Below are 21,823 nucleotides of genomic sequence, written 5' to 3' on the forward strand. Positions count from 1 at the left end.
CAAGCCTCGGTTCTCCGATTGAGTTATTTTTTTTCATTATTAATAAAAAAATTAGCCGTGAATCGACACTAATCTTTAGTTTTTAAAAAATTTAACGACCTCAAATTAATTAATTTTTTTTTAACGTAACTCCGATTTAAATTGGATAATCTAAATTGATGGGATATGAAATGATAAAATTGGGGCCGTTGGATGGAAAATGAATTTTTCAATGGACAAATATGAAAAATACAATTAATTTATTTCATGGAATTTTGGGGGAAAAAAGGAGTGTACTGAATAGTGATGATTATCAATAATTACAAAGTTAATTATTTCCAATTCTGTTTTAGATTTTTATAATTTTTTTTGGAAGGGGACTGACAAAACCCACCAGTCGATGCGGTTGTCCGCAGGAGAGGGAGAGGGAGAGCGACGGAAGTTCGGATAGCGAGCGAGCGAGCGAGAGAGAAAGAGAAAGGGAGCTAAGTCGTAGAGAGGAATTGAGAGACTGAGATTTGGATTGGTTTTGGAATTTTCTGTTTTTTTTTGACACATTATGTCTCCTAATCTCTGGATTTCTGCCATTACAGCTGCTGCCACTGCTTTTCCTACTGGTAAGTGCTCAAAATTGTGTTTCCCTATCTTCATTCTCTCCTTTTCACTTCGTTTCTACTCTACTACTTTGCCACTTTCTGTTTGCTTCTCCTGAATCCCGCCTCCCTCGTAGATCTTCTCCATTTCTCTGATGGATGTGTTTTCGTTTGTTGTTCTTGTTGTTTTTCTGGTCAGCTGATGGTTCTCTTTTTTAATTGAGTGTTCAATTGATTGTAATCTTCAATTATGTATGTGTTCTTACAGATCCTAGTGCCTTAATCAATTTCAGTGCGCAATCACGAGATATTAAATCCTTTATTTTCTCATAACCGGTGAACATCCTAATTTCGGTTCTTTCCTTCTGCAGTTTTTCTCCCTTTAGGATAAGGGTAAGACTTAATGAAGTTCTCCATGTTCCTTTTTTTTGGGGGTGGAGGGACATTCATGTAGTGAACTTTGTTCCTAGGATTTCTTTTCATTTATGCCAGTTCCATGTCGTCTAGTTTCCTGCACATGTCCCAACTTCTCAACTCTAAACATATTTTATTCATCATCACTTCTGCCTATCAGTTGATACGGGTTGCTCTCTTTGTTTGAATAACGTCCGGAGTTCCAGTTTTTTATTTTTTCTTCTTGTTAATTGAATTCCTAGCTTAATGGTTGACTATTTAGGTGGATTAGAAGCTAATGCTGCTTAATTTTCTGATTTTTGATAATGTACCAAGTTACCCACAAAGGTTCCATTAAAATAGGTTCACTGTGGATAATATCTGTATGTTTCTTACCCCTTCTCCTCTATTCATCAGAAAGTCATTCAATATTCACTTTTCTAGATGGTCTTTATCATGAATATGTTCCTGTAATTTAAGAGTTTCTTAACTAATGTATGTTGCTGTTTCCCCCAGTTTACGGTTTGTCATAGGTTTTTTTTTTTTTTTTTTTTTTTGATAAGCGATAATTTCATTGATGTTTGAAATTTACAAAAAGGCATATGTTATCTATGATGTTTACAAAAGACCAATTTACAATAAGGGAGATACAACTATAGGAAGCAAAAGTATGAGACAGTTTACACCAAGATATAGCAACATTGTTGAAGAGTTTTGTATAAGTTTGTGTCTTTTCCGTGAATGCTCTTTGATTTCTTTCTTTCCACAGATTCCAAAAGAAAGTCACGATGAGGTTTTTATATAGTAGAACTTTTGCATTCTTGAAGGGGCAGTATGTTAAAGCCATGTCCAATAAATCTTTTACCTCTCTAGGAAAAGTAGATGCCCTCCGAAGATATTGAGAATCTTTGTCCAGAAATTCTAAGTGTATGTGCATTGCATAAATAAGTGGTTTTGTGATTCGTTGTCTTTCTTGCATAATGGGCATCAATTTGGAAATAGAGTCATGTAGGGCAGCTTTTTTTTAAGATTTTCACTTGTACTAATTATTATATGCGCTATTTTCCAGAAGAAAAACCTCACGTTTTTAGGGTGATCTCCTTTCCATATTGTCTTTGTTAGCATAGGAGTTATTGCTTCTACTTTTTTCCTTGTGTTCACATAAAAAATTTAGTAAAGAAGACCTCGATGGGAAGCCATGCCAATGAGTTTGCTTCATTAGACAATACAAATGGGGCAAGATCGAGGCTTAATTCAGCCTATTCCGTGGTTTCGTTATCCTTTAGGTTCCTACCAAGCTTCAGGTCCCATAAATTGTTGACATCATTCCACATTTCTTTGATCGTAACTCTTTTGCTATGAGAGAGTCTATACAAAAGTGGATACCGTAGGGCTAACGTGGCGTATTCAATCTATGGGTTGGTCTAGGATGACGTGCTTCCCCCATTACTTACCCTCTGGTGAATTCCGCTAGTGATGAGGTTTTGGTGTTTTTTTTTTTATATACTTCCATAGCCCTTTTGCAGAAGATAGAAGGGGTCAATTTTTATATGATGTAGGAGTATATTTAGCCTTTATAAGTTTTCCCCATAAGGCATTTTCCTTGTGATGATATTTCCATGTCCATTTTGCGAGGAGAGCTTAGTTCTTCTCCTTTACCGAAAATAGATCGAGTCCTCCATTGTCTACTAGGAAGTTTATTATATTTCATTGAACAAGGTGTGGACTATCTTTTCATAGATAGTTTATGAATAATCTTTCTTTATACATAACCACTTTTTGTAACATTTCAAATAGACATGTAGTAAGTATGGAGGTTGGACAGTGTGACTTGTTTTAGGGTGAGCCTTCCGCTCTTTAATGTATGACATAATAACCATGTTGAGAGCCTTCTTTCTATTTTTTCAATAATAGTCTTCTAGCAGGAAAAAAATATTTGTGGTTTCCAAGAGTAATCCTAGGTACATATTCGACCATTCACCCTTTTTACAACCTTATCTATTGGAAAATTCGTCAATAATCTTTGTGCTAACCTTGATACCTATAATCTTTGTTTTTAGGAGATTGATATTTTGTCCAAAGATTTTTTTCCAAAGGTTTTTACTATCTTGATAATTTTTTTTGTATGGAAGAGATATTTGACAAATCAAAAAAGAGGATTGTATCATTTGCGAACTGTAGGTGGTTGATGCTTAAAACCTTCATTGCCACTCTGAAAGCCCTTTATCTATCCTTCACATTCGGCCTTTGTGAGTAGGCAACTGAGTCAATCCATGACCATTATGAAAAGAAAATGGGATTATGGATTCCCTTGTCGAAGACCCCTTGTGGCATAGATATTCTCTCTCGGTCTTCCATAATAATATGTACCTAGGATTCCCCTTTTGTGGGGTTTCTTTCTCATTTAACAATCATCTTCTGATCTTGCCCTGCATTACTCTACTTATCAGATAAGAATGTGTGTTTAAATCTAGTTTAATGTTAAGTATGCTGAATTATTAAGCGGCTAAACCTTTTGTTCTTCCTAATAATTTATTTCGGGCAAATTATACTTTTGACCCCAAGGTCTGAGTTCGTGTCTATTTGATCCTCGAGGTTTCAAAAGGAACATTTTTTATTCCCTGAGGTTTGACAAAAGTTCTAAATGGTCCTTCGACCGTTAATTGACTCACAAAAATTGAGGTGTCATGTTGATTGTGTAATGTTGAGTGGGCAAATTTATTAATTTAATATTATTATTAGTGGCGTGGCTTTTCCACTCCCTTATTTCCTCTCGACCCTTCTCCCTTCTATTCCTCCAATTAAGTTTGCCACCGCCGTCACTACCTTTCTCCTTTCTCATCTTCCTGTTAATTGTTGTCATTGCAGTCATGAAATGTTTTTTCTCCGTTCTAGATTTGGAACGAAGTAGAGTTCTTTTGTCAGTTCCTGAATCGAGGTATAAAACGAAGACAATATAAAGTATGGAGCAAATTAGTTGATCACAATTCTTAATAAACCTTTGTCCAGTCTTTCCTTCCTCTAATGGTATTATAAATATGGACCTACATTCCCAATCATTTGAAGGATCAAGAAAAAATGATTTTTTCTTTTTTTTTTTAGTAAAACGAAAAGACTTTAAAGGTCCATTGGGTCACCCGAAGCTGATAATGGGTTGTGATAATCTTCCTCCATCAGTCCAATTCCATGGTCGAATCCTTGCGTGTACAGTGATATTTCCACGTTCAAGCTTTCTTGTTCGGCATCCAAATAGAATCTGCTGGCTTTAATTGCGGCGCCAGGTTAGGGAAAGAAAATGGCGACTAAGGAGGGGTGAAGGAGGAAAAAGAGAAGTGTGTTTTGAAATTGGGAAGAGTTGCGGTGGTGTAATGTTTGTTTTGTCCTTGGATTGGAGAATCTAGGTCGTGCGTGCTCTGCATATGCCTTGCCAGAGTATTGGGTTTGGAAATGGGGAATAGTCCATTAGCGGTGATAGAGCTGGAGAGATCCAGACTGTGATCCACGAGACGGGCGGGGATGTGAGCTTGGCCAAAAGAGAAGAAGAAGAGAGGAAGGAGAATGAATGGAGAGGGGAGAGGCCACCTCACCAATTCTTTTATTTATTAAACTAATAAAATTGTCAACTCAGCATTGCACAATCAACAGCTTGATTACCATGTCATCATCCAGTCGTCAACTAATAGTCTGAGAACATTTTATAACTATTTTCCAAACCTCAAGGGACTAAAATGTTCATTTTGAAGCCTCATGGACCAAATAGATTCTAAACTCAAACCTTAAGGAACCAAAAAGTTATTTTAACCATCTATTTATTTAGGGCTAGTCAATTCTAATTCTATTGGAAACCCCAAATACATTATCTGAACAACAAATACATTAATGCAGTCCTTCGGCTATCCATGGTTTATGTTCTCCTAAACTTTACCTGTAGCTCTTAATTCAGCTTTCAAGACATATTTGTTTTGATTATCATGCGCATGTTTTGTCTCTGACTCATATTTGATGTTTTGAATAAAATTAATTAGAAAATTTTGGTCCTCAGGAGAGACTTGAGCATTACATCAGCTGCTGATATTTCTGTTGTGTTAATTCCTGTCGAATATTTTGAAGAGGCAAGATGAGTTCCAGAATACCATCCCATCAGCTTAGCAATGGCCTCTACGTATCAGGGAGGCCTGAGCAGCCTAAAGAGAGAACCCCAACGATGAGCTCTGTACCCATGCCCTATACTGGTGGAGATATTAAGAAATCAGGAGAGCTAGGGAAGATGTTTGATATCCCTGTGGATGGCTCCAAGTCCAAGAAGTCAGGACCTATAACTGGTGGCTCCATGAGGTCTGGATCTTTCGGAGGTGTTGCATCTCACTCTGGACCTATCATGCCTAATGCTACATCTCGCACCATGTACACCACCTCAGGTTCTTTACCTTCTCAAGGCCTTTCTGGTTCAGCTTCATTGAAAAAATCAAATTCTGGACCTCTGAGCAAGCATGGGGAACCTGTAAAGTTGTCTGGTCCACAGTCTGGTGGAGTAACACCTACCGGTCGTCAAAACTCTGGGCCTCTTCCTCCTGTACTACCTGCAACAGGCCTTATCACATCAGGACCCATTTCTTCAGGACCTCTAAATTCTTCTGGAGCTCCACGGAAGGTTTCTGGTCCTTTAGAATCTATGGGATCCATTAAATTACAGGGTTCTGCAGCTCATAGTCATGCTGTAACTACTCTTACTTATGATGATGATTATTCATTTTCAAAGAACTTCCCTAAGATAGTATTATGGTCATTAATTCTTCTATTTGTGATGGGTTTTATTGCTGGGGGCTTTATTCTTGGAGCTGTCCATAATGCAATCCTCCTCATTGTGGTTGTGGTTCTTTTTGCTGCTGTTTGTACACTTTTCATTTGGAATACCTACTGGGGAAGAAGAGCAATTATGGGTTTCATTGCTCGCTATCCAGATTCTGAACTTAGAACTGCAAAGAATGGACAATTTGTCAAGGTCTCCGGGGTAAGTATGTTTCTTGATATTAGTAAAATGTACTTGTTTTGAGTTCTTATTGGTAGTTTAGATATTTACACAAAATTTAGCGGAAAACGTACTATTTTTCATGACATAACTACATTTATGCGGAAACAACTTCACTGGACTTCGTTTAGGTAATTATTTTCGAAGTTCACTTATAGATATATTGATTTTGTTAAAAGAAATTTCTGTTGACTGCGTACGTTAGGAAGGGAGACCTTTGTGGCCATTGACATCTTCTGATAGTTCTGGTACATTCAATTGTTAGAGTGTCTTATCCATGGCCATTGTCTAATATGTTATAGATAGATTTCTGGGCACATAGGAAGTGAAATGCCGCATTTCCTCAAATGGAAAAAAAATCACTTTCTTCATCTTGTTGTGATGTTATCGTTATACTGCTTTATATGTTATGTAATTTGTTTTCTTCATGTTCTAAAGGTGGTTACCTGTGGTAACATGCCCCTGGAGTCATCCTTCCAAAAAGTTCCAAGATGTGTATATACATCGACGAGTTTATATGAGTACCGCGGATGGAGTTCCAAAGCTGTCAATCCTACACATCGCCGTTTTACTTGGGGGCTCAGATCACTAGAAGTGAGTGACTCAAGACTCAATTTATTGTTATGGTTGATTAATTTTGTTCTCCTTGAAGTTAATTTATTGTCTCTCTCTCTCTCTCTCTCTCCATCTCGCTCTCTCTTGTGTTTGGGGTTCAAAGTGAGGGGCTGAGGATTATGGGATATCATGGTTCATTTTATCGTATAATTTTTCTTACAAAGTCATGAGCATTGAAGTTCTTTTTCCGATTAAAAGTATGATTCACTAATTTAATTGGAGTTTACATGGTGAATCAATGCCATTAAATATTGTCACACCATGTACTTACCCATGTAGGTATTAAAATTATCTGCAGTTTGAAGTTGTCTATAAATGTCCTCAGCTACATTGTTGCTTGATTTGAAAGTTCAATTTTGTTATTCAAGCCAATTACAGCTGTATTTCTTTTTTGCTGTTATTCACAGAGACATGTGGTTGACTTCTACATCTCTGATTTTCAATCTGGATTAAGAGCATTGGTTAAGTCTGGTTGTGGAGCCAGGGTGACTCCTTATGTTGACGATCCAATTGTTATTGATGTTAATCCAGTAAATGAAGAATTATCTCCCGACTTTGTCAGGTGGTTAGGAGAAAGAAATCTTTCAAGTGAAGGTCGATTAATGCGCTTAAGAGAAGGGTAATGTACCTATTTTGTTGACGCTTTGAAATAATTCATGCCTACGGATTATACTTCTTTTCCATTCATTATTTGATGAAACTTAGCAAAATGAAGAAAGCCAGAACTACAGAAGTGTCAAATATGGTTTTTTAGCGCCTCTGAAGGAACGTCTTGGTTTTTATCCTATTCTCCTGCAAATAACTTCAAACGGTCTTTAGGACTAGTGATAGTGCCAGAATCATCACGTTATTTAGAATCAATACTACCCTAAATGCATGGTTCATATTGGTACATATTGAGCTTATGAGCGCCTCTGAACTAGTACATTGTATCATCGAAGAACGGTTATGTGGCAGGTCTTACTATTTGTTATTTGTGAAATGTGCAGGTATATCAAGGAAGGAAGCACTGTTAGTGTAATGGGAGTTGTCCAGAGAAACGAAAACGTGTTAATGATTGTCCCTCCGCCTGATCCGATTGCAAGTGGGTGTGAATGGAGCAAGTGCATATTTCCAGCTAGTATTGAAGGTATTGTATTGCAGTGTGAAGACCTGTCGAAGAACGATGTGATAGCCGTGTAGCATCATGAACTCGAACGACGTGATAGCCGTGTAGCATCAGGAACTCGCTTGACACACTGAGCCTTTGCTCACGTAAGAATCTTCTTTCCTCATTTAATATTTGGGTTTGGTGGTGGTGGTGGTAGGTAGGTAGGTTAGGACTGATGAATTGACAGAGATTGCAAGGGTTTAAGAGGGGATGGGGTGGTGTTGTTTTTACTTTTGGTGTATAGTTTTCGAGAGTTTCTTTTCCACGTTTTTGGTGGAGGGAAAGGGCATGAGAAAGCTTCTTGTAGTAGGCATTGGGATTGGGGTTGGTGTTCGTGTTCGTGTTCGTGTTGTGGAGAAATTCGAACTAGTTCAAACAAGATTGACGATTAATGTTAAATAGAATCAAAGTGTACGCGTTTTCTCTCTTGATTCGAACATCTTCTTGCCAATATCAGCAACAATCCTCTATTTCATTTCTCCTTTAGAAGATGTCCACGGGCTGGGATGGAGAACTCTTCTCCATTCTTTTTCCCGACATCTCTTTCAATTTTTATTTCTGGTAAGAAAATTCATTTATTTTCATAGGAATTGAAGTAGAGATTCTCTCTAGAAAATTGGTTAGGACGGAGAAATCTCTTTCGGTTCCCTTCTCTTATTTTTTGGGACAAAAAAATTTCTCTTCATTTCCACCCTCCGCTCCATTTAGCCAACGGGTAGAAATCTTTCTTAGTTCTTTTTCCATTCTCAATTTCATACCCTACAAATTAAATAGATATCTAAATTTGTCTGCCATTTCCAAATTTATTTCATTTCAAATTGGTAAGATAATCCTTTTGATATTGGAGTTGTTTGATTATTATTATTTATTATTATTGCAAAATATAACAAATGAAACCTAAGATCCAATTATGTATGAGTTAAATTGATTCAACACTTAATTTTAACTTTATAGCTTGAATTATACAAAATATCCTTACATTTTAAGTTAGATTTGAAATATGAAAATTTTCACTTTTACCCTTAACTGTTTTAAACAACCCTTCCATCAACTTTTTGGTTAAGGTTAAAAAGGAAATGTTATATGACAAGAGGTTATAAAAATAGTGGTAAAAAGGTGAATTTAAGCTAGAATTTGAACATAGTATACATGTTAATTACTATTCAAGTAAGTATGCTCGGGTTATGCTCGGGTTGACATAGAATTCTTAACCTTTAAATTTATTAGAAAACAATCAACTTTTGGGTAGAATTTATCGAAAATCGAAGGGACAAGAAAATTCAAGGAACTTGGGCTTGTTCAAAGTGGTAGTGGTTAGAGGAGTAGATTCAGAGGTTGGAGTTATAGTCAAAATGACAAGGAAAGAGTGTGTATTATGAAAAAATTAAAAAGTGAGTGAATGAAAGATGTTCATAAGAGAAAATTCTGGATGAATAGGGTTAAATGGAAAGTGTACGCTCGTAAAAACTAGAACAACGATATAAAAAATGATTAATTAACGATAAGAAGAAATTTATCAAGCAATAGTGATCTTACGTTTGATTGCCTTTAATTTCTTTGTTCGTCTCTTTCCTTTCATATTTCATGTTCGTCTCTTTCCTTTCATATTTCATGTTCTAAATTTAATTCTCGTTAATTCATCACGAGGTAAGGCTCCAAATTTCAGAATTCCTATGTGATTTACTTGTTCTCACCAATTTTAAGGAGGAAAATAATATACTCTAGTTTACTATGTTTGAAATAATTTCAAAAGTAAAAACGGTAAATAGCATAATTGAAACTCACTAAAAAATTCGAAACAAGTGAAACTTACCATATTATTTCCATATTTATTTGAACGAGACGTTAGACAAAAAATAATGTTATGAAATTATGTTCCATTGCACTATTTTTCAAAATCTAACGTGTGCTTAAATTAAAAGTTTAATATAGGACTTAAAATTTAATATAGGAATTGATACAACGTTACAATTTATCTTTGCAATGTTTCTAAATAGACTACTAATATGATCTAAAAAGTGAGAACTAAAATAATGAACAAATAAGCAATTGAACTTTGCCCCGAAATTATTGCACCTAAAAACAATCAAGTTAATAAGAAAAGAAAAAAAAAACTCTTAAACTAGAAAAAAACACATTTAAAAGCTTCAATAATGTCTTTGAATTTTCAAAGTTTCATTAATACTCTTAAATCTTTTTTTAGAAGTTCAAAATTATCCTTATCGTTAGTATATGGACTAAACCGTTGATGTTTCAAAAAATAAAATACACCTAACATTCGTTTTAAAAAATAAAATACACATAACTTTGAAAAGTAGTACCTAAGTTTTATAAAAATGGTTTCTTTATACCCACAGACTATTTCACTCTTGGATTTCTTCTCTCATATGCTTCAACTCAGGATTAAAGAATTACTTCATTCTTAAATACTTTTTTAATCCCTTTCTTTCCTTCCTCTCTCTAAAACATTTCAATTTATAAAAGAACAACTTGAAAATTAAGAATCAATTAAGAATATTAAGGTAACTTCTAAAACTTTAGAATAAAAGAACCAACTTGAAAATAGATTTAGATTAAGAATCAATTAAGAATATTAAGGTAACTTCTAAAACTTTAAGAGTATTTTTAAAATTTGTATTTATGGTCTTGAATGTAAATAGTATTTAATGCATTTGAAAGTGCCTTTGTTTAAAATGATCTCGCAGCAATGAGGTAATAGTATTGTTAATAGTATTTAATGCAATTTTTGAAATTTGTATTTATGGTCTTGAATGTTAATAGTATTTCATGTTATTGGACTATTTTAAAATGATCTCACAGGAATGAGGTAAGCTCATATTCTACATCTTTGTGCCTTAGTTTTGTCAACATCTTAAACCAAGAGTAGACCTCTATGATGTAAAAAAGCCTTTCTAATCCTACTATTACAACCAAATAAAAATTGAAAAGATAGAACTGCCATTAGTATTAAGGCACTCGAAGTGTAGTATCTGACATAAACGAAGTCTATGCTACTTAAATGTAGAAAGATTTGACTAACTTTGTGAACAAAATTGTTTCTACTTCCAGTGATTGGACAAAAAAGAATAAAAAAAAAAAAAAAAAACCAAGCATCAATGACAACAAAATTGTTCCTCACCTAGTTCATTCTCCTGATAAGCTCATTGATATAATTCTCGCGATTGCCTGCGTCTCCCCCTTCAACATAGTGATTCCTCTTCTTTTCCAATCCACCCAAAGGTGCCTTCAACTTAAAGGGCCATAGGAAGTTATTCGCCTCCTTAAAGTGAGGACCGACAGTCATGATCTCGTGGACGAGATCTTCCATGCAGATGATGCCATATTTACCCAGAGCCTTCATTCAATAAGAGAATATAAGAAACACTAACCATTAAAACTTAGATGAGAATAAGAGATGGAGGAAAGAGAGAGACCTGCTCCACAATTGAGTTGTCAGTCAATGCTACTCTCCGCTTGTTTAGCTTCCCATAACCCCTCTTGTAAATAAGTTCTTTAACGCTCTTCAAATTGGGGTAGCTGAAAAAAATTGCATTAATACTTCAAACAATCTGTTAAGGAGGAAGAAAATTCTAAGAATTAAAATCTCTACGACGAGAAATACCCATAGGTCACATAAGGCTCGACCCTGTGCAGCATATTCAACGTTGCTTTGTTCACTTTGAGGAAGACACCGTTGAAAATCTGAAACAAAAAACGAAGCAATTATCGCACGACAATAACAACCAGCTAGATCTCTCCTGTATTAATAAAAAACGTGCCCAATTATTATGACCACTAGGCCTAACAACAATAGGGAACTAACTCAACCATGTGAACTTTTGATATTGTACCTGCCTCAAACGCAACAGCTGCAATATCTTTCTCGTCTTTGGGTCAATGGCATTGATACTGATATTTCATCAAATTTTGGGACATCAGAACATAAGATCATGTATAGCAATAAATCAGTTCATTAAAAAAAGACACATACCCACGAATGCGAGTGATAAACAATAATTTAGCCTCAGGGACAACATAAAATCCTCCTTTTAATTTGGCCTCGCGCTTCAGTCTAATCAGTTCTTTTTCCTGTTCAAACTCAAAAACCAACTGTAAATGCTCTAAAATGAAAGCATCAAACTCGAGGAATTTAACATAATAAAATAGGTACGTTATGAAGGGGGAAAACAAAGTATACCTGCTCTTCATACTCCTTTGAATATAGCTTAGCTCTGTTGAAAATCAACTTACGGTTCTCTGCATTCTTCTTCTTGGCCGCTTCAAATTCTTGCTGCTTTGACAATGCCCATTCTTCATTCCTCTTCGTCTTCTTCAAAACTGACTCCGGAATCAATGCCTTGACTTCTTCACCCATAACTAAGAAAACATATATCGAACAAACTAATCAACTTACAATGAACTATGATATTTCCAATCACTTTCTCCCTTATGTTCAATAAAATGCCGAAGCCATCATTTAATTAAGATTGGCTGCATAAACTGGTTTTCCAATAACAAATTTCAAGAAAAAGAAAAAAGAAAAACTGCAAATACCTATTAAATGTATTGATATAAATATTATCAATGGTTAATATAAACTAGAACAAGAATTTCGTCTAAAATGTGAAGATAAAACAGCTGTAAGAAAAAAGAAACAGATTGAAAACAATTGAAACACAGAACGATTAATTATTTTAACTAGACTGACGGCGATGAGGATGATATTAAAAAAAGGAGAAAATATATTCATAACAACAGAACATTTCTCTCTTTCATCGATTCTGAAAAACGAAAAGCCATCTTTACTTATCTTTCCTCTATCAGGCTAAATGTACACATCCAGAATCATATTCCTAAAAGTCCAATACTAAAAATGCACTCGGAAAATCCTTCTAAACACAGCTAAAGAGAATAGAACCACATAGCAATGAACTATATTATCAGAATCCATTTAGAAACCGAGGAAAAATTCATTAAAAGCGACATTGAATTCAAATTAAAAAAGATAAATAAAGATTGCGTATAGTCGATAGAGAGAAAATTACCAACTGGCAACAGAGCGACCCCTGATTATGTGCAGGTTCAAGCAAAGCGAAATTAGGGTTTCCTCCGGCTGGGCAGAGAAGAAGAGAAGAAAATTATGAGTATATAAGGATGGGGCGCATACGGGACTAGGCTCCTACTTTTGGATGCTCAAGGCCCCAAGTAATCAAAATAAGCACCGGCCCATTAAGGCCCATTATTTGACCTAATAAGACTTTCTCTATTAGGCCCATCACTATCACCATCCCCTCCCCCACCCGAGCCATGCTCAGGGTCATGCTTATTTAAGGTGTGTTGCTCGTGGACGCATGTCTATGCTATGTCAAACCTTTTATTTACTTTCAAGTTGTATTAGTTTACTATTGTTTTTTTTTTTTGTTTGTTTGTTTGTATGACCGTTCGGCAAAATTGTGTTTAGATTTGTCAAACATGAATCGCATCAAAATGTACTATAGGAGACTAAGTAGTCATCAAATCTCTCTGGAGTAAATGTTGTAATTTCTTTTGCTCAAATGTTTTCAATGCAATTGATTTTCACAATGCCTAATTTCGATTTGTTTTCAATGATTTTTCTCGATCACATTTTATAAAAAAAAAATTCTCTCAAAACGTGGCTCGAAGTTCGACCATACGTTACAATTGACTGCAAAGTCTGATTTTCACATGCTGACTTGTTAATTGGATTAGAGTAAGTACTGCACAATCGTTAGTCTGCTACCTAAATATTGCAATTATGACAAGTGGTATCAAAGCTTCACTAGCTCCTAGTCCCATCAAAGACCGAAACAATGTCGGCACAAAAACAGTTGCCTTGTCGCAAGTCGAGTGACTCACTGAGATCAAATATGGTATGTCCCAGACTGATAAACAGACAGAGCGATTCAGTTGCTTGCTCGAAGAGTACTTGCACCACTTTGTTGACGCTTGTTGTAAGAATTGGGTACAATTGCTAGATGTGGTTCAATTCTATTTTAACGGCCAAACTAGTCCGTCTAGTGGGAAGAGCCCCAGATTGTAAGTGGACAACAACGAGCCCTACTTCATATTATTTACTACTCATATGTAGGGATGAAACCTTAAGCCCGAAACTTCACAAGAAAATTGGAAACAGACAATAGGTATAGCCCGAGCTTACTTGGAGAAAGCTTCCAGACACACAAAGAAGTAGGCGGACAAGAAGTGTCGTCCCCTCCAATTTCGAATAGGAGATCAATTCTTTATAAAATGAGGCTAAAATAAATCAGATTCTACCGCCGAAAGGATTAGAGACTTGTTAGAAAGTACGAAGGACCGATTAAAGTTCTCAAGAAGATCGGGTCTACATCTTACAGAGTGGCATTGCCCACATGGATGAAAATTGACCTAGTAATTCATGTGAGTAACCTAAAACCTTATCACCTCGATCTAGATAACGACAATTGAAATTTTATCATTAAGCTTGGAATCAATCTGAAACAAAAGGACACCAAGGAGATCGAAGTAATCGTAGCTGACAGAGTTATAAAAGTTGGAAAACCTATACGGAGGATTCAGAAATTCCTCGTCAAATGGAAGAACCTCCTAATAGAGGAAACAAGCTAGAAACGCGTCGAAGACCTAGACTCCACCACGATCCACATTGCTGAGTTTGAAGATAGCTAGCTGATAGGAACGTCAACCAATTAGGTGGGGGAGGATGTCATGATCATGCTTACCCAAGACGTGTTGTCGTGGTCGCGTGTCCATGTGATGCAAAACCCTTTATTTGCTTTCATGTTGTATTCCTTTACTATTGTATTTTCTGTTTGTTTTACCGTTCGACGAAATCATGTTTAGGTCTGTCAAACATGGATCACCTCAAAATGTTCTATTGGGAGAACAAGTGGTCATCAAACCTCCCCAGTCAAGTATTATAATCTCTCTTGCTCACATGTTTTCAATGCAATTGACTTACACAATACTTAATTTCAACGATTTTCTTCAACCACATCTACCTATTTGTCTATCTATCTAGCTACCGATCTATTTATCTATAAATAAATAAATAAATATATCTATCTAATAAATAAATAATTAAAGAAAAACGTGCATAAAACTTTACTATATTATTAAAATTTAAGTTTTTATAAATTAGGTTTAAGATTATGTTATATTTTTATATATAAAATATTAATTTGAATTTCTATAATTTACTTTTAGATTATGTTATATTTTTGTATATAAAATATTATTAGATTTATTAGAATATTTAAGAAATTATACATTAAAAATTCTTTAAAATAAACGTACCTTAAATAAATAAATAATATATAAAGGGGCAAATTTTTTTTAATAAAAATCTCTACCTTAATGTCCTGAAAAATAAATGAACAATTTCACAACGATAAAGATTAAAATATAAAATAGAGACGGAAAATTAATAACTTGTATAACTAAAAATTATCAATAAATACCAAATGCATAATTAAAATATATATGAAACCGTAATTAAATTAAAAAATGTATGAGATATTTTAAATACAAAATTCTTAATTTAGGATCAATTTGTAGTTCAAGATTCGTAACGACAACTACCAGCTGCGTTCACACTGACATGGCCCACTCCCAATTTCCACTTGAATTATCCCCAAATTTCCATGTCCTCCCTGCGTTTACTTCTTACTCCAACTCAAATTCTGTGGCTCCGAGGAATTTCAGCTGAAACTTCGAAGAAATTAATGTAACATCTTTCACGAAATTATGTCCTAATTTTCTACCTAATTTCATCCCTATAAATACCCTTTAATCCTCATCGGATTTCCACCATCTTTCACAATCTCCTCTGTTTCTAGCTCCGATCACCATGGATTCCATCGAGCTTTTTCCTTCATGGGTTTCTTACGCCGCCGCATGGTTGGCCATTCTCGCTCTCCACCTCCTCCTCTCCCGCCGCCTTCGCCGCCGCAATCTCAATCTCCCTCCCGGACCTAAACCATGGCCATTAATCGGAAACCTCGACTTAATTGGCCCTCTGCCTCATCAATCCATTCATCATCTCTCCAAAAAATACGGCCCCATCATGCATCTTCGCTTCGGCTCATTCCCCGTCGTCGTTGGCTCCTCCGTCGAGATGGCTAAGATTTTCCTCAAAACCCATGATCTGAACTTCGTGTCTCGCCCCAAAACCGCCGCCGGAAAATACACCACCTATAACTATTCCGACATCACTTGGTCTCAATACGGCCCTTATTGGCGCCAAGCTCGGAAGATGTGTTTGATGGAGCTTTTCAGTGCTAAACGGCTTGATTCTTATGAGTATATCAGGAGGGAAGAAATGAATGCTCTGCTTCGAGATGTTTATAAGTCTTGTGGGGATGTTATCAAGGTTAAGGATTACTTATCCACTGTGAGTTTGAATGTTATAAGTCGAATGGTGTTGGGGAAGAAGTATACGGATGAGTCGGAGAATGGTATTGTTAGTCCGGATGAGTTTAAGAAGATGTTGGATGAGTTGTTCTTGTTGAGTGGTGTTCTTAATATTGGGGATTCTATACCGTGGATTGATTTCTTGGATTTGCAAGGGTATGTGAAGAGGATGAAGGCTTTGAGTAAGAAATTTGATAGGTTTCTTGAACATGTGCTGGATGAACATAATGCTAGGAGGGAGGGTGTTAAGGATTATGTGGCTCAAGATATGGTGGATGTTTTGTTGCAATTGGCTGATGATCCTGATCTCGAAGTCAAACTCGAACGGCATGGAGTCAAAGCGTTTACTCAAGTAAGTTCCTTTTCATTATAAAGCTAAATTATTAGGAATCACGAGCTTTTGGTTTTTGCTGAAAAGTCTGTATTCCTTACTTATAAACGCATGATCATTCCCTTTTAGGACCTGATAGCAGGCGGAACAGAGAGCTCAGCAGTGACAGTAGAATGGGCAATGTCAGAGGTTTTGAGAAAGCCAGAGATATTGAAGAAGGCAAGGGAAGAGCTGGACAGAGTGATCGGAAAGGAAAGATGGGTGGAAGAGAAGGACATCGCATCATTGCCATACATGGACGCAATAGCCAAAGAGACAATGCGGCTGCACCCAGTAGCGCCAATGCTAGTGCCGAGAATGTGCCGAGAGGATTGCCAAATAGCAGGGTACGACATAGCGAAAGGCACTCGAGTGCTGGTGAATGTGTGGACCATCGGGAGGGACCCAGCAGTGTGGGAGAACCCAAACGAGTTTAGCCCAGAGAGGTTCATGGGAAAGACCATCGACGTGAAAGGGCAGGACTTCGAGCTCCTGCCGTTCGGGTCTGGACGGCGGATGTGCCCTGGGTACAGCCTTGGGCTGAAGGTTATTCAGTCGAGCCTAGCCAATCTGCTGCACGGATTTAGTTGGAGTTTGGGTGGGGACATGAAGAAGGAAGATTTGAATATGGATGAAGTCTTTGGTCTCTCCACTCCCAAGAAATTCCCTCTGCACGTTGTGGCTCAGCCTCGGCTTCCTCCTCATCTCTACTCCATCTGATACTTTTCAAATACTCTACTAAGTCTAAGTCTATGTCTAAGTCTAAGTCTAAGTCAACGACAAAGTCAATGGGACTGCCAACGTGGAAGGGTGTATTGAGAATAAATTTTATTTTGGGCTAATTTTTGTAATTTGGATTTTATTTCGTTACTGTAACAATAAGTCGTTATTGTTAGGCTCTCCACAATGATATGATATTTTGAGCATAAGCTCTCATGGTTTTTCTTTAAACTTCCTCAAAAGCCCTCTATCATACCTAGAGAGATTATTCTTTACTTATAAACACATGATCATTCCCTAAATTAGCCAATGTGAAACTCACTCCCAACAATCCTCAACAGTTGTCGTATATATAGCGTAACTGTTTTATGCAAAATAATCCTTTGAAACATATTCATAAAACATTGTCATAAACATTGTCATAAATTATACTAACATTATAGCTTAAGAAATTAAATACAACTATCTTATGCATGTGTCATGATCTTCTAAGTTATGATGTCAACGAAAATTATATATATATATATATATATATATATATATATATATATATATATATATATATATATATGAAAGTGTTACGTGAATATACTTACAAAATAAGTAAACATTTAACAAGACGGATTTTTTTTTTCTAGAAAAAGAAGTCAACAAATAAGTTTACGTTAAAACCACTTAAAAAGTATAAAAATTAAATTTTCATATTTAAAAATATATAAAGTAAGATGGAAAGAAACTAAAAATATATAAATTAAAATAAGAAAGAATATCTTATGGAAAAAGACTCAAATGTCCTCTCCGTAGGTTCATTTCACACTCTAACAACCTTTTTCCACTAAAATACAATTCTTTTTTAAATTTTCTTAAAACAACCACGAAAATTCTCTTTCTTTTCCTCTTATTTTATTTCAACCACGAAAATGACCATTTATATATTTAAAAAATATAATTTAATTAAAATTTTAAATATTTACTTAAGAAATATTTAAGATTAAAAAACATAAATTATTCTAATCGATAATATTAATCTGGATACTCAAAAAAAACATATCTAATTTCGCTCCATGCTCCGAATTTTTGATAATTAAATCAATCCGTGTTGGGCGAAAGAAAGGATACATCGATTAGGGAAGGGAACGAAAAAATACCATATGAACCAATATATCTGACAAGTCGCACTATAGGTCAACCCACAATGCATCTTCATCTCCACGACTTCGAAAATGGAATTTTGGAATACCAACAGACGAGTAGGAGATTTACGAAGTGGCAGCAAGAACACTGGAACGGGTAGAGAGCGAGACACCGAGAATTGGAATGGCAAAAGAAGTCTCCAAGAGAAGCCTATGTTGATAAGAGTGAGCATAGGCTCCTGCCTCTATGATATCCTTCATCAACCTTGTGTAGTATTCTTTCATCTTCTTCACCATTGCTATGCATTTCAGTTTCACCCATCCTAGTCTTATCTTCCTCACCATCCTCCCCCACGCCACAAGCCGCCCCGATCTCTTCCCCCCCAAGCCGTGCCACTGGCATTCGTCGCCTCCGAAACCGCATCCCCCGACGTGTCCCCCGCCGCAGGCTGCCCTTCTTCTGGCTCATAGGGTTGACCCATGTTTGAGTTTTTGGCTCCTATGTGAGAGATGGGATGGAAGGAAAAAGATAAGATTTGGAGAAAGTGATGAAATAGAACTTAAAGGCTCAAAATATGTGCGTTGTAGTTGTTTGTATTAATATTAAGATAATGTATATTAATATTTCATCATATATATATATATATATATATTTATTGAGAGCCAGCTTTGATTTAAATATTGTTTATGCATAGAACCCTATTTTAATTTATTCCATAATTAACTAAACTATTTGAAGCATTCTCATTTTCAACCATATATAATTAATTAATTAATTAGTGTTCATTTGTTCATGAAGCACACTAAACTAAACCTCTTAGGAATAGGAACCATTTCCAGTACGTGAGTGGCCGGATTGGTTATGATTGGTGAAAAATGAAGCCACATATTTTTATGGATCCAAGTATGTGAGTGTCACAATTGTACATTATACCAGCAATCAATGTTAGAGTGGGTGGGTAACATAAAATTGTATACACTTGTAACAACTTTAACATTATTGGTTCGAGTGTATGATTTTTGGACAATATAAAATTGTATACCTCTAAAATTGCTCGATAGATAGTAGCAAGAGTGATCTTGTTCTTGCGCTCTTTGACATCGTCACGATGCTCAATGGCGTCCCACATGCCTTGTGCTTGTTAATTAACACGCATCTTTAATGATCACAATGTGTAGTTACTCTTCATTACTAACGAGTACTAGAGCATTATATTCCCCTCTTTTCTATTCTTTATTACGACGACTTTGAAGAAAAAGCCAATATATATATGTATATATATTAATTATTATTATTATTATTATTATTTTAGAATACTGTTTTTTCTATGATAGTAAACGAATCTTTGCACCGTAGAGAGAGACGACAATAAGGCTATGATCGATCTAGCAGTTCAAGGGTCCGATGAAGTGTAGGCTCAACTTGCTCTTCCGTCCGAACTTCAGAATACCCTGCAACACACACCTGGTTATTTCATAAAGTCCACCATTTGTTGATTCCCATTAGTATCTCTTGTTTTAGCTCTTCAAGTCTGAGTACACACAACTGCATTATTGTAACAGTCCACCATCGGTTGATTCGGAGTGTGGTTTGGAAGGTAAGTTGGGTCAACTATGCCAGAACTCCCTCTACTACCAAGTCCTGCTTGCTCAAAATCTGCTTACACTTGTGTCTCTCTAGTAAACATGACAGACAAGTGGGCCGTTTGTCAATTTAGGGTATCGACAACTATGTTCGCTTTTTCTTGGGTGATGCTAGATGTTTGTGTCTTCTTCGCTAATTTTAGTATGTTCCACTTCTTTTAGGTTAAAAAGTACTTCAAACTCTCATGTTGTGTAAATTTGAGTCATTTTCCCATACAGATAGTGTAACGGCAAAGATCACTGTAGCTCACTCTAAGTCATGAGTGGGGTATTTCTGTTCATAATTCTTCAACCGACGAGATGCATTAGTGACATTCCCGTGCTGCGTCAACACACACCCCCAACCCTTTCTTGGAGGCTCACTATAGACCACATAACCTTCTGAACCCTCTGGAACCGTGAGTACTGTGGTTGACACTAGCCTATGCTTCAATCTTGGAAGCTCGCTTCACACGCCTCCTCCACATAAACAGAACACCCTTCTTAGTCAATTGTGTGGGTGGTGAGGCTATTTTAGTGAAGTCCTGTATGAAGCGTCGATAATATCTTGTTAGTCCCTGGAAACTGCGCACCTTAGAGAATCCACTTAGTGATTGCTTTCACTTTTGCGGCATCCGCTAAAACCCTTATCCTTTGACAACACATGTCCTAAAATGAGACCTATCGTAACCAAATTTCACACTTGAAAAACTTGTCAAAGAACTTGTTCTTCCTCAAGATTGTTCGGACTTTTCGGAGGTGTAACTTGTGTTCCTGATTCATCTTAGAATACACTAGGATGTCATCTATAAATATGGTAACAAATGTGTCCAAACATTCTTTGAACACTTGATTCATTAACTCCATGAACATTGGTGAGCCCAAATGAAATAACCATTAGCTCATAATGATCGTACCTCATTTTGGATGAGTTGTTCACAATCATAGTTTGTCCGTAGGTCTATCTTGGAAAACATTATCGCTTTCTCGAGTTGGTCAAATAGGTCCTCTATGCAAGGGAGAGAGTACTTATTATTTACTGTTCTCTTATTCTCAGTTCCATGTAATTATCACACAAGCGCATTGATCCATATTTCTTCTTGACAAACAACATGAGTGTACCTCAAGAAGACACGTTGGGGGCACATGAAACCTTTATTCAACAAGTCTCGCAACCGTACTTTGAGTTCTTTCAATTCTGCCAGTGTCATGCAGTACGTGGCCTTGGAGATAGGGCAGGTACCCAATTCGAGCTCTATGTAGAATTTTATAGCTCAAGGAGAACTTTCGGTAAATCCTCTAAAAAGCGTTTGGGAACTTACTCACCACTGGCACCACGAACAAAAAAAAAAATCTCTTTTTTATCCACGACATTAACCAATATGCTCCAAACTCTTTGTTGAATTAGCCTTTTTGCTTATAACACAGATAACATCTTGGGGGTAACCCCGGTGCATGTGTCTTTAAACTTGAAGTTGATTCGAGATGGTGAGGAAAACAATACTCCTTCCTACGATTTTCTATGCTAGCATGATTCTCAACCAATAAATCCATTTTGAATATTGCATCAAAATCACTCATATCCACAACTATCAGGGTTACATCTAGAGTCTGTCCAGGTATACAGATAGTTGCCCACCTTTTAACCTAATAATCAAGTCTACCCCCTACTAGAGTAGTATCAGAAAATACATGCAAACAAGTTGCTTAACAAACAGTAAAAAACTAACATTCAAACAGAAGCAAATAAAGAATCAGCAACATAATGATACCGAGACATGTTTGCATCAA

At 36.2% G+C, this 21,823-nt stretch overlaps 3 protein-coding genes and 1 pseudogene across 5 annotated transcripts; 2 read left to right on the forward strand and 2 right to left on the reverse strand.

Annotated features, from left to right (window-relative positions):
* The first annotated feature begins 344 nt into the window (after positions 1–344).
* LOC111790351 (protein SHOU4) lies at positions 345–8,190 on the forward strand. Of its 3 annotated transcripts, none has more exons than XM_023671228.2 (5): positions 345–596; positions 5,008–5,976; positions 6,433–6,588; positions 7,017–7,228; positions 7,599–8,190. In XM_023671228.2, exons 2-5 carry the CDS (start codon positions 5,083–5,085, stop codon positions 7,789–7,791), a joined length of 1,455 nt encoding a protein of 484 aa, XP_023526996.1. In that variant the 5' UTR covers positions 345–596; positions 5,008–5,082; the 3' UTR covers positions 7,792–8,190. The 3 variants fall into 3 exon arrangements, with proteins under 3 accessions (XP_023526996.1, XP_086978840.1, XP_086978841.1); XM_087122714.1 differs by lacking the exon at positions 345–596 and adding an exon at positions 649–766; XM_087122715.1 differs by lacking the exon at positions 345–596 and adding an exon at positions 944–965.
* Positions 8,191–10,694: 2,504 nt separating this feature from the next.
* On the reverse strand, positions 10,695–12,947 carry LOC111790374 (large ribosomal subunit protein uL30y). Its single transcript, XM_023671258.2, has 7 exons — positions 12,805–12,947; positions 11,958–12,136; positions 11,751–11,848; positions 11,611–11,668; positions 11,382–11,461; positions 11,194–11,296; positions 10,695–11,114 (listed from the first exon to the last, which is right to left on the reverse strand). The coding sequence occupies exons 2-7, from the start codon at positions 12,132–12,134 to the stop codon at positions 10,899–10,901; spliced, it is 732 nt and encodes a 243-aa protein (XP_023527026.1). The 5' UTR covers positions 12,135–12,136; positions 12,805–12,947; the 3' UTR covers positions 10,695–10,898.
* Positions 12,948–15,454: 2,507 nt separating this feature from the next.
* On the forward strand, positions 15,455–17,507 carry LOC111790350 (trimethyltridecatetraene synthase). Its single transcript, XM_023671226.2, has 2 exons — positions 15,455–16,538; positions 16,647–17,507. Exons 1-2 carry the CDS (start codon positions 15,624–15,626, stop codon positions 17,274–17,276), a joined length of 1,545 nt encoding a protein of 514 aa, XP_023526994.2. The 5' UTR covers positions 15,455–15,623; the 3' UTR covers positions 17,277–17,507.
* An 806-nt stretch (positions 17,508–18,313) lies between these two features.
* On the reverse strand, positions 18,314–18,891 carry LOC147793275 (uncharacterized; annotated as a pseudogene).
* Between the last annotated feature and the right edge of the window lie 2,932 nt (positions 18,892–21,823).

Source organism: Cucurbita pepo, chromosome 3, assembly GCF_057944985.1.
Source record: "Cucurbita pepo subsp. pepo isolate OVF chromosome 3, ASM5794498v1, whole genome shotgun sequence".
In the NCBI taxonomy this organism is placed as follows: Eukaryota; Viridiplantae; Streptophyta; class Magnoliopsida; order Cucurbitales; family Cucurbitaceae; genus Cucurbita; species Cucurbita pepo.